At 53.1% G+C, this 12,268-nt stretch overlaps 1 protein-coding gene across 3 annotated transcripts in view; it reads right to left on the bottom strand.

Annotated features, from left to right (window-relative positions):
* VRTN (vertebrae development associated) overlaps positions 1-12,268 on the bottom strand; it is a 14,234-nt gene continuing 1,966 nt past the window's right edge. Inside the window, exons 2-3 of one of the 3 annotated variants that reach the window (XM_053944392.1) lie at positions 10,751-10,892; positions 1-2,946 (exon numbers count right to left, since the gene is read on the bottom strand). In XM_053944392.1, the coding sequence (XP_053800367.1) occupies positions 918-2,945 (2,028 nt within the window). In that variant the 5' untranslated portion in view covers position 2,946; positions 10,751-10,892 and the 3' untranslated portion in view covers positions 1-917. Of the gene's footprint in view, positions 2,947-6,398; positions 6,501-10,750; positions 10,893-12,268 lie in introns of those variants that run through there. The other 2 variants (XM_053944393.1, XM_053944394.1) reach the window with 2 other exon arrangements.

Below are 12,268 nucleotides of genomic sequence, written 5' to 3' on the forward strand. Positions count from 1 at the left end.
TAGGAGTGGAAGAGTCTTTATTGCTTTGGTTTCTTACAAGTGAGAAATATGTATCCATGTTGCTTGCAGCACAGCACAGGGGATGCAGGGACACTGGGCACACAAGTTGCAGTCTCTCTGCATTCTCCTAGACATCAGGGAAGAGAGACCCTAGAAAAGTAAGGTAGCTGCCAGCTGAGAGAATAAAGGTTTGTGTGAAAGGTTATTGCTACAAGACCTGAAAGGTCAGGGACAGCTTCTCCAGAGCCTGCAAAAGACACTGACTCATAGCTTAGCATTCCCAGCATACAGATTACAGTGAGGACACAAACAAGTCCCCTCATCTACCAGCCTCTGCTCCATCTAGGAAATATCAGGGCAGCCAGAGGCAGATATTAAAAGCCAGAGCTTCACTCATCCCAAGTGAAGCTTTAATTCTCCTTAGCTGGGAAAAGCCCAAAGATGCTTCTTACATAAAGCTGAGCACTCCCCAAACCTCTCCTCACCTACAGCTGAGCCAGTACTACTCTGCTCACTGATGAGATGCTCAGCACCTCCATGCTCATCCTGCACATCCACATTACTCATTCAAGCAACTGCCTGGGGCAGGACTTTCACATCCTTCATCTCATGAGGCCCAGCAGCATTCCATGACACTGGCACAGTATTACCTCCCCTGCTCATCCTCTGAGCACAAAGAAAGGAAAATTACCTGGCCCCCCTCCCTTGGGATACTCAATGCCTTTCTCCTTCCACTCCTCCAGCCTCTGGGAACAGGCCCTGTGAGGATGCTCCCACACCTGATTGAACCACACAAAAAATAAAGCCAGAGACTAGGAACAAAACAAAACCAAACCAGAACAAAAATTAGTGAGGCCCCAACCTGGGCACTGCACCAGAGAGCCAAAGGGCACATCAGCAGAGGAGCTGTGGCCAGCTCAGGCATCCACCAATGTTAGCCCATCATGCAGAGCACGCTTCCACATGTAATAGGTGGAACGGGCTGTGAGTGGGAAGCGAGCACTGAACTCCTTGTAGGTTGGGAAGGTCTTCGACTCAAAGCGCTGCTGCAGGAACAGCTTGGCCTGTGCCTTGAATTGGGCAGTGGCGATCACATCCATCACAAACATCCGGCTGTTGGCTCTCTCCGACATGGCATAGCCCGAAATGGTGGTGCTGCATGGCATGGCAGGCACTGGCTTATCTATGTGCTTGGTGGCTACTTCCAAATGGCACTGTGGTTTGAGGCCTGGCTCTGCTCTTGGAGGTGCCAGGGAAGCCACACGGTTCAATGGCAGGCTGGAGCTGCTCCAGGGCAGGCGATGCTGCCAAGTGGTTTGGCCACTGTCCTTCCAAAACCAGTAGGCTGTGGAGGAGAGAGATGGATAGCGCAGGCGGTACTTGCAGAACGGTAGCTGCCATTGCTGGACCTGCCTCCTGGCCGCATCTCGCAGCTGCTTTCTCCAGCACAGAGAAGGATGGAGCTGCAGGAGACTTCTGGATGCTGGCCTGTCTCCATTCCGTCTCTTCCTAACAGGCACACTGCTTGGCTTCAACTGCAGGAATGGCTTTCCTATAGCTAGAGTTTTCTGATTATCCAAGGGTGACTGGGGGTGTTTGAAGTTGGGGTTCTCCTTGATTGCTTTTCTTCGCCAGTTATAGTAAGTGGACCTGGAGATGCCTGGGAAGCTGCGTTTGAAGCATCTGTAAGGCACCAGAGTGTTCATGGAAATGCATTTCTCCAGGTAGGATTTGGCTCCTTGCATAAAGATTCCTGCTTGGATGGGATCTGGGGAAGGACTTGAGGATTTTAAGCTCCCCTGTGGATTTGCTGGCTCATTCACATCAGCCTTTTTTGGGACAACCCTGTGAAGTTCCTGCAACCTGTGGGCCTCAGACAGAGCAGAGGTATCCCCGTTGACCATGCTCTGCATCTCATGCTTCCAGGCATAATATGTGGATCGGGAGATTTCTGGAAACATTTGTCGGAAGTGCTGGAGGGGGATTATATTGCCCTCCTGAAAGCAGGACTGGAGGAAGTGTTTAGCTGCAAACCTGGCAGCTGCTTTCTGCCGGTGTTCACGAGACTGGCGCTTCCAGCGGTAGAAGGTGCTCTTGGTGATGCTGTAGCGGTCACGCAGGTTGGAGTAGGTCAACTGGGGGTCACTGTTCAGCAGCTCAAGGGTCTTCATGGGCTGGACAGGAGGCTCTGGTGAAGGTATTGTGGGTTCCAGCTCTTCCAGGCCAACCACGGCCACAAAGTACTGTGCTTTGAAGACCTGCCGGGAGAGCTGCTGTCCCGACCACATGATGTGCAGCGTGGAGGTTCGTGGGCCACACTTCCTGGGCCGGATGAGCCGGTTGAAATAGGGTCGGATCTTCAAGTTGCTCATGGGATAGATGGAGTAGATGTTACACTGCAGTACTGAGGCAAGAGCATAAACATGCCACATGTTGGCAAAGGTGCCAGGAAAACAGGTAGCTTTGATATCAGCATCAAAGATGGCTTCCAGGATAGCCATGGGGAGACTGGTCATCTCTGGGGTCTCCTCAGTGCAGAGGGAGTAGCGGGCAGCCTGCAGCATCACTTTGGAATCAATCATGCCATTCAAGTAGTATTGTTTGTGCAGCAGCATCTCCACCACAGTACGCACCTGCAGCTCCAGGCTGAGGCTGGGGTTGCCCCAGAGCAGCACACTAGCAGCCTCAAAGAGGCGGTTTCCCTCACCCTTGCAAACGAGAGGCAGCATGTTACTTGGGGCATCCTCAGGATAGAGGCTCCTTGCTACCCGGTCAACCTCCAGCTCCTCTTGGAACTGACTTCCACAATAGCCAGGTAGGGAGAAAGATGACAAGGTCCTCTCTGCCTCCAGCGCAGCACTGGTGAGACCCTCCAGACCAAAGCATTCAGTGGCTTCCTGGAGCTCCTGCAGCACAGACTGCACCAGCTGGTGCCTCTGGATCATCCTGAAGGATGGCAAAAATAAAGAAGTCATGGGACATGAAGATAGTGCACACTCCAGACTGGCAGTGACCTGGCCTCCAAGTCCATCTCCTGCCCAAAGGACAGGATGGGGAGAAAACGTAGAGGAAAGGCCACCATGCACATTCCAAAGGAGGAAGCCCCGATCCTCACCAGGCAGACCTGGGAGTGGAACATGGGCTCAGTTTGCTCACCAGTGACCTCCTGTGGGCAGCACATATGGCACACAGCCTCCACTTGCCTACGCAAAACTAAGGAGTGACTCCATCCATGGGGTCAGACGCCAGGTCACCTCCTACTACTGCATACCTGGTTTTGGCCTGGCATCAACCCTACACCCATCTCTCCCTCTAGTAGTTCCATCATTTCCATTTTACTACTCCCCTACCAGTACCCAGAGAGAAGAGTTTCCCTCAAAGGGAAAACGTTTGTCATCTCTGCAGGAAAGAACTTCTGACAGAAGCACTGTGTATGGGGCTATGGAAGCACCTGGATCAAGCTGCTCAAGCTCAACAGAAGAAGAGGCAAGGAGCTTGCCTTCTCCCACAGAGCAGGGCGTTGCAGCTGCACCCACTGCGTGCACCAAAAATTGTCAGAGAACTTCGGATGAAGTGACAGAGCCAGCCCAAGCCACGGCTACTGCTACCTGAGCCGACACTAGATGTCACTTGCTGCTCAGCTAACACACACCACCAGTTAAGGAGAAGGTACAAAAGGAGGGCTTCTAGACAAGCTACCAGGCAGGAGGCAACCCAAAAGTACAGAGTGTAAGCACTGAGTGGGTATTTCAGAGTCTTTATGGAGCACTCCTCCCTGCCTGAGCCAGTCCCAGTCCTGTCCTACCTCCCTCTGCGTGCCAGTTCCCACTCATGAAATACAAAGGGTCAAAGCTTTTTATTTCTACTGGATTCCACATAGGGATCCAAAAGCTGTGTTCAGCCTTTGGATTCCTACGTGGTTCTGTCCCCACCACTCCAGGGGCTTTCATGATGGCTGCATGGCTCTTAGCTCCAGCTTCAATCAGTGCAGCCCTCTTCAGCATCCTTTCACAGTCAGACAGCTCAGGCCTCTGCCCAGCCAGCCTACTCTCCCCGTTTTGGGCCATTTTTCTCCCAGCGACCATAACACCTCACTCAAGAAGCCAAATCTCCATTTTCTCCTAAGCTGCATTCTTATATCATGCCTGATATGTACAGCATCACTTTGCAGCCTGCTCAGTTCACAGGCCAGCCAGAGTTCATCTTCTCTCAACACTTCACAGGTATTACTATGCACTCACAGCTCTGTGGGTACACAGAGGAACAGGAGAAGCAGGAAAAGCAGCAGCTCTATAGTAAAGCAGATGTCCAGCCAGAACTCTCCCAATTTTCAGCTCTGCTGCAGATTTGGTTATTAGTGCTGTAACATCTACGGACCCTGGCCACGAACAAACCACATGAGGTGCCACAGAATCACATTGACACATACAAGTTCTTCATCACAAGGAGCCTCCGTGCTGCTGCTGCCCCTTGCCTTTAATCAGATCACAGGTGGTCAGCAATTGCATCCCTTCCCCTGCTCCAAACTTCTCCACAATCTCCTGCATGTCAGAGGCCAGAACATTCTTACAGCTGCTTCCACAGCTGTAGGGCATCAGTTACTAGAGACAAACACAGCAAATGCACACAGCTGTGAAGCAGGGAAGAAAAACCTGTCCTAAAATCCTGGTCTGAGAAGGCATGGAATTGTCACTTCAGGTCAGATCTGCATTGTTATTTTCCTAGAAGTCTGTAGAAATTTACAGTAGTTTATAGAAATTTTGACTAAGCCTATATTGAGTGACATATGCTTGAGGAGCTGAAACAAAGGCACAACTCAGGACAGCTATAGGGCTGACTGAGCCCAAGTCCTCCCTCTCTGTGGTCTGTCAAATGCTTTAGGAGCTAGCCACCTCCCCATGCAGCAGCCAAGGTCTCCAAGCACTGTCCCACCAGAAGAGCCAAGAAAGGCAAGACAGACTTTTTTCACCCAGAAGGGGGTGAGGACATAGCTGACATAGACTAGAGAGCACCAGCAACAACCTTGGTATTTCTGTCCTAGCAGGCATTTCCCATCCCCTTATAGACTGAGGGAGATAGAGAGGGAGAGCTGGAGGCACAGCTTAATGGCCATTAATCCTTTTCTTCAGCAATAAATCCACAGCCTCAATGTCACTGTCAGCTCCTGCTTCCCAGAGCAATCCTAAGGCAAACCCCACAGCTGAATCAGCAGCAGGGAGCTCCTGGGGCAGGTGGAGAGAGGCTTGGCTAAATCAGAACTAGAAGTCAAACAAGCTGGGGGGCTTGGTTCATGGCCATATGAAACCCAGCAGCTCCCAGCACAGAGGACCTGATGCAAAGGGAACACTTCTCCCTGTACAGCCCCAGGGAAGCATGCTGAACACGACAGACAAGTGTTCACTAAACCACCTCAGCACCAAGAGGTAACCAAGGGAACTTTTTGCTGCTGATAAAGGTTTTACTTAACCTGGCCACTTTTGCATTGTAACAGATAAGGAAACAGCTGCAGGTCACGTTCCCTCACCTAAACTGATGGGCTGGTGGCATCCAGTAGTGCAAGTTCCCCCAGCCAGTCCCAAAAATGCTCCCACCAGCAGGAATCCAAGAGATTTCATCCCCAACTGCCAAAGACCCCGTGTACCCCAGAGGAGCGGGGTATTCATGCACCCCAGCCCACCTGGGTAAAGTGGCTCACTTCCCAGCCCCAGCTGCGGGCTCACGCCACCCCAGTGGTACAGGCTCCCATTTGAGAGCAGGATGTTTGAACCACCGGGACCGTACAGCAGGAGCACAGAAGTGGTAGCTTCCAGCAGCTGTCTAGGCTACAAATATCACCGGAGGAGCTCCAGGGGCAAGCATCAAAGGCAGCAGGATGCCTGCTCCATCTGCCAACATCGCCACATCCACCGAAGCTAACAAATGGGGCGTCGCTCACCGGGAGAGGGAAAAGCCCCAGACCCACCTTAACCTAGGCCGAAGCGCTGCAGCCAAGCCCGGCTTCGTCCGCCCCTCGGGCGGGGGCACTGAGCGCTTGGGTGCGGGCGGCGCCTGACAGACACCCCCAGCCCCAGGCACCCGCGGCTGCTCACGCCTCTCCCGAAGGCGGCGGAGGTGGCTCTGTGCGGCTGCCCCACGACGGGGATGGCTCCGCACCCCGGGTGGGAGCGCAGGCAGCCGCTCCCCTCGCCAGGAGACAAAGGGACACACAGCCCCGGGCCGGGGGAGAGGCCGCCGGTGCCCGGGTAGCTGCCGAGCGGAGACCGAGGGCAGAACGAGATGGGACGCCCTCCCGCCCCGGGACGGTGCCGCCAGAGCGAGACAGCCCGCGGCTTTGGAGGGGATGGCGAGGAGCCGAAGAGCCGCGGCCCCGACGGCGCCCAGCACGGCTCCGCACTCACCTGACTCCGCGGGTCAAGTCACGCCCAGCCCGCACCCTGGGCCGCCCCGCACCTTTAAGGGCGGCGGCAGGAAGCGGCGCGGAGCCGCGGCCGCCCCGGTGCCAGCCCCGCAGTGACCCCCGGGAGCGGCCGGCCGCGTGCGGCGCCGGGCCGGGCCGACCCGGGCCGGGCCGCCCCTCCCCTCCCCGCCGGCCCCCGCCCTCCCCTCCCCCGGCAGGAAGCGGGCCATCCCCGCGGCCCCGGCCCAGATGAAAGCAGAGCGGGCCGGGGGTCACTTCCAAAGCTAAAGTGATAATGGCCATTGTGCCGCCGCCGCCTCACTTAAAGGGCCCGCCGCCTCGGGCCGCTCTGCCCCGCTGCGCCCCGGAGCGCCCAGGCACCCTGCGCCCCAAAGCATCCTCCTGCCCCACATCCCGCCCGGGCTTGGAGCCCACTGGGGCCACGGGGTGGGAGCTGGGCGCCTGCGTGGGGCAAGCATCGTGGCCCACTGGGAGCAGGCATGTCCCAGGTGAGTGTCACTGCAGCCCAAGGGTTAGCACAGCCTGTATGTGTGTCTGCTCCCTTCTCCCGGCTTGCTCCTGACAAGGCCACGGTCCTTCTGTCCTAGCTAGGAGATGCCCTTTCCTCTCCCAAGTGGTGCCCTTTCACCAGCAAGGCCAGGCTGGTGGGACCTCTGGACTCCTAAGGCAGACAAAGCTGCCTGTCAAAACCTTCTCCTTTGTCTGTGGGAGGCACCCAAATTACCCAAATTACAGAACCCTTTTACCTGTCCTCAGCTCTGGACAGCCTTACATCTGTCTGCTGATACCTTGTCCCTCAGTGGAGCTGTCTTTCTCCCCATTATCTCTGCCTTGCTGCCTCCTCAGCCTAATCTCAGGTCTGAGGTCCCCCTCCTTAACTCCTGCTCTCACAATGGCTTCATCCTGTTTCTTGGGCATCACGTGAGGCTGTGCAAACAGCCAGCACATCAGGCACCTCGTTCCAGCATCGATCCAGCATTGCTAAGTTGTCAACACCACCTCCACCCTATGACCTCTCCACATATATGTGTCCAGAACTCTAGAGCTTCCTCCAGAACCTGTGTCATCCCAACCTACACCACCCCAAAACAGGAACCCAAGGAGCCCATCTGGTCCTGGGTGTGAGGCCTGGGTGCATTTTAATGACGGGGTCATAGTTTGGTCAAGAGGGAAGAGTTGGGATCTTTGCTAACTGTGTCAATGCTTCATGTGTGTGTGTAGCTCTGGTTGCAGGCAGTATCTAGTTTCCTCTCCCTCTCCCCAGTCTATCTCTGGGGAGGACCATCCTGAAACCTGCCACAATTGCCCAAATCCAGTGAGGGGCACAAAGTAACTCCTGATGCCAGAGAGAGAAAGGGGTTCCTGCCCCACATGCCTCTGCTCTTGGGGAACCTCACTGTGGCACTCATTTCTGCTGCAGCATTTGGCAATGAGAGGGCAGGAGGGCTCATGGAAACATCATGTAGAGGATTCCTGTGCAATTCAGGAAGCAACTAAACACAGATATTTCAATGGGTAAATGTGCCCAGCTCCCTCTCCTGCTGCCTTCACTGACACCGTAGTCCAGGAGAAAGCATTGCTGCACAATTCAAGACATACCTTCACTGCCCACAAATACATATCCCAGAGCATTTCTTCCCACTTCTTTTGTCTCACATTTGATCCCAGGAATGCAGGGAGGGTTTGACAGGAGGAAAGGGCTCCCTGGAAGCTGTGGACTGGCTGCTTGAGAGTCCTCCCAGCCTCAGTTAGGAGTCATCACCCCAGGTGACACTGAACTCTGGCCTTCAGGACTCAAAGTAGTCTCTCACACTGGACCCAGGGAAGCTACAGTGCAAGGAAAAGAGACCTCAACCATTCCCTGGTGAGCTTTATCCCCTTCAGACAGTCTTTCAAAGCCAGCTCCACTCTCTCTATCAACCTGTCCAGTCCTGGCTCTTTTCCCCTCTGGCAGGTTGGTGTTCATATCCACAGCTGCTGAGCTTCCCTTCTCATCCTTCATCCTTTTAACTTCTTCGGTTGCAAATGCAAAGCAGTGCTCACAGGGCAGTGAGACACTGGTAAATGCCGGAGTCAGCAGGGTCAGTGATTAACATAGGAGCTGGAAAACACACAAAGAGACAGCTTGGGCAGTTCTGTTATGCAGATGACTGCACACACCCGCTTCCAGCTTATAAACAAGTAGTTAGCATTTTTCTGTTCCTTGGAGGAGTTCAGTGGGGGACCAGAATGCTTCCTGCTTTGCTGCAGGATGCTTCATCATTACAACCAGGGAGACCTTTGCAGTTTAGCCATGGCTGCCAGAAGTTTTTCTGTCTGTTGGGTTTTAAACTGCCTGCTTGCAGCCCATTCTTTCCCAGACAAGGCTCAGAGAAAAGGTGATGTCCAGCTATGGGGAGTCTCCAGGCACCGTGTTACCAGATGTGCTGTAAGGCAGGTTTTACTGCTCCAAGTTTGGGCACAGAGTCTTCTCCCAGGTCAAGAGCAACCTCTTTGTTCAGCAGATAAAATTATTGTTGGCTTGAACCTCATGAGGAAGGATGTCTCAAGGAGTTGGTGCTGAGTTCTTGTATAATAAGACAGGGCTTGACCTGGTTCTGTCACTGGAATGTGACAATCTTGACAGTGTCACACATGGGGACAACATTTAAATGCTCAGCTATCCACCCCATCAGGGAAGTTCCCCAGTCCCACCTAGGAGACCTCCAGGAGTGGAGGGAGTCAGAGCACCCTACCTACTGCAGGGCTGGGTGGACCAGATGAGACTATTCAGAGAGGATGGGACATAACTGAAACACTTGGGCAGCCAAATGCCATTTGGGGCAGGTCAGACTGTGGACCAGTTGCCAAAACCACTTCTGGAGCTGCAAAAGGTTGACCCACACTACTTTATGACCTATTTATGATCTATACATGGGCTAAATTGACACATCCATCCTCTTACAGTCATTGCTGGTGCCCTGGCTTCTGGTTTTCCCACCTTTCTCACTCCAGAGCACTGCAGAATTTGAATCTCTCTGGGAAGTCAGGGGAGCTGGGACTGTGTAGAGGGGCTGATGGAAATGAGAGTATGGGAGCTTCTAGGAGGGTTCTAAGTGTCTACTGTCTTGGCGGCTTTCTCTCCTGTGCCTGGAATCGCTCCACAAGGAAAGAGCAATGAGCAGAGCTTGCAGCCTGAACTGGCAACAGAAATCGGGTTGCTGCAGCTGCAATATGCCTACCAGTCTTAGGGAGAAGGAAGTTCAAGGGGTTCTAGTGCAATATTGCCCAAGAGGGACCTGGAAAACATGAAGTCCACTGCAATTTTTGTAGTAACTTGTTTACTGTGAATAACAGAAGTCGTATTTTGGCATTCACGTTATCTGGTACTTCTCATTCCCAGACCTGAAACTGCTTTTGAACCCACTGCCTCATGTCTGTGCTGAAGCCCTTAAAGTGATGCTCAGAGAGAGCAATAGTTGGGCTCTGCAGAATCCTGTGAGGCACCCTCCAGTCTGTGGTTGGCCTCTGCAGAGTCCTGTGAGGCACCTTCCGGTCTGTGCATGGTCAGGTCAGTGCTGGACACTGGCACACAGGTCTGCTTACATCATACTGAAAGGGAAAGTAACAAACTATAGCAAGTTTTCAGCCAGGAGTAGCAGAGCTGGAGTGACTGATTCATAGATAGGAGATGATGTAAGGAAAAAGTCTATTTAGTGGTGCTGAAGTAAGAACTGGCAGGCAAGGATATTCAGGTGCATCAACCTCAGCAAGGGAGAGCAGTTAACAGGAGTAACTTCAGCTGAGAAAAAAAGGGGCAACACGGACGGCAGAAGTATTTGGCCTGAACTTGAAGACAGGGCAGAAGTATTTGGCCTGAACTTGAAGACAGCTTAAGGGCAAGGCCCAGTCAGGAGTTTCATCTCCCAGGGGAAGTGGGGAACTTGCTTGTTTAGATCCCACCTTGGACAAGAGACTGGAGGGCCCTAAGTCTCTCTCACACCCTATAGTCCTCTTCATTTGAAGTGAATCAGAACTCAGGGTCATTCGCCATTGTCCAACACTTGTCAGTGCCACCTCTTTCCCATCGTGCAGTGACATCCAAGGGCTCTCATTGCTGTTCTCCTCTCTCCAACTTAAAGTAACTCTTTGTGGGACATGGGGACATCAGTGCTGTCTTCTGAGAGCCACTCCTTGTCCATCTCCTAATGGTTACTGCTTCCCAGTTCATCTTCTGGGTCATGTTCAGCACTGACCAGTCTTAGTACACCAGGATGCACAGGAGAGACAGGTCTGCCTGCCCCCCGCCCTGGGGTACCAGAGCCTTGAGAGTAGGTCCCATCTCTAATTCACCTCTGCTCATCTTGGGGCTCTTTTCCCTTCTGGCTTCTGTCCAGCTGGGCTCCCTTTCTCTTCCCATTCTGTGAGATGGGGAGGAAAGTTTGAACTTGATGTTGGCACTGTGCTCTTGCTCCACAAGGCCTCTGTGAGGTTCCTAGGTGCACAGGAGGAAATTAAATGTGAAACAGCAAGTGAAGTACCATAGCACTGAGCAAGGACTAGTAATCTTGGCCACATCCTGTGGTCCTGGCCATAGGTGGGAGAGTGGGGGAGAGCTGGGAACTGAAGGAGATTCAAAGTCAAGATCAAAGCATTTCCCTCTGAAGCCCTAACACTCTCCTTCCCTCCCACTTGCACATAAAAGCACTCTGCCCTCAGCGGGCTCTCCTCTGGGGAGGATGGGTGGAGGAGGGGACCCTTTCCCCCCCCTTTTTTTTTTTTTCCTGTGTTACTAATAATTCTTCTTATAGGTGAAATGCTGAAAATCCTTGACATATCCTCCCCATGCCTGCTTCTTACCCAGATCCAAAGGGCCCAAAACCGTTTCAATGACTATGAGTTCATGTCAGACCTGGCCTGTTTTGGGGGTGTTACCAGCCAATGCCAGCATGGGGGAGATGCAGCAAGCAAAGCCTTTGAAGTGTACAGTAGAAAGACACTGTTAGAGGCAAAGCACAAGGAAGGAAAATGGAAAATAAAGCAGAGCAGTTTGGCCCACAGGAGGGGGAAAGGCTAATTAAGACACAGAGTGTGGAGAAGGCAAAGGCAGAATCATTAAGATATCACAGCAGGAGCCCGTCATGCGGCTCCATGGAGGTTTAAGCTGTGCTGAGCCTGGCCTATGCTGTTTGCTCCCCCTCGGTTTCCCATTCCCACCCTCTGCTTTGGGGCGGCACAGGAGTGTGAGGGACTCTGTCAGTCACTTCAGCTTGCTGATCCAGCTAAAAATTAGCTGGTTTAGTTCACACCCTAGTACAGACAGTGCTGTAACTCAGGATGGGAGTTTTCCTTAACCCTTCCTTACTAATGATCTGACAGAGGGCTAAAGCTTGTAGGTGATCCCACACTGAAGAAGCTGCAAGCTCTGGTGAGGACAGGTATCTATGAGGAGACTAGAAATTGGAAACATGGGCAGGAAATGGTGGGTTCAGTTTTGGAAAGCCCAGGAAGGGGATAATCTTCTGGCAGTGCTTCATTACACAACATCACACAAAGCCAGCAGCATTAAGAAAGACCTGGGAAGGAGGGAAAGCAAACTACAGATTCAAGGCTGCAGTTTTGTGTTTCTTTCTGTGATGACAGAAGCTGCTGCTTGCTTCAGAGGACACCCAGGACCACTTACCACACAAAGGCAGTGAAAGATGGGTTTGTCAGGCTTCTCCCTGCATCCCAGCTACAGGGCAGCAGGCAGAGAGGGACCACAGGGAAATGGAAACATAGAGGGGCAGTGGAGAACGATGTGAGCCAGGGGCTGGGAGGCCAGGGATGCAGGAGGATCTGGCTTCCTTCACTGGTCCAGGGCAGGGCAAA

The sequence above is a fragment of the Vidua chalybeata genome, chromosome 6, assembly GCF_026979565.1.
Source record: "Vidua chalybeata isolate OUT-0048 chromosome 6, bVidCha1 merged haplotype, whole genome shotgun sequence".
Classification (NCBI taxonomy): domain Eukaryota; kingdom Metazoa; phylum Chordata; class Aves; order Passeriformes; family Viduidae; genus Vidua; species Vidua chalybeata.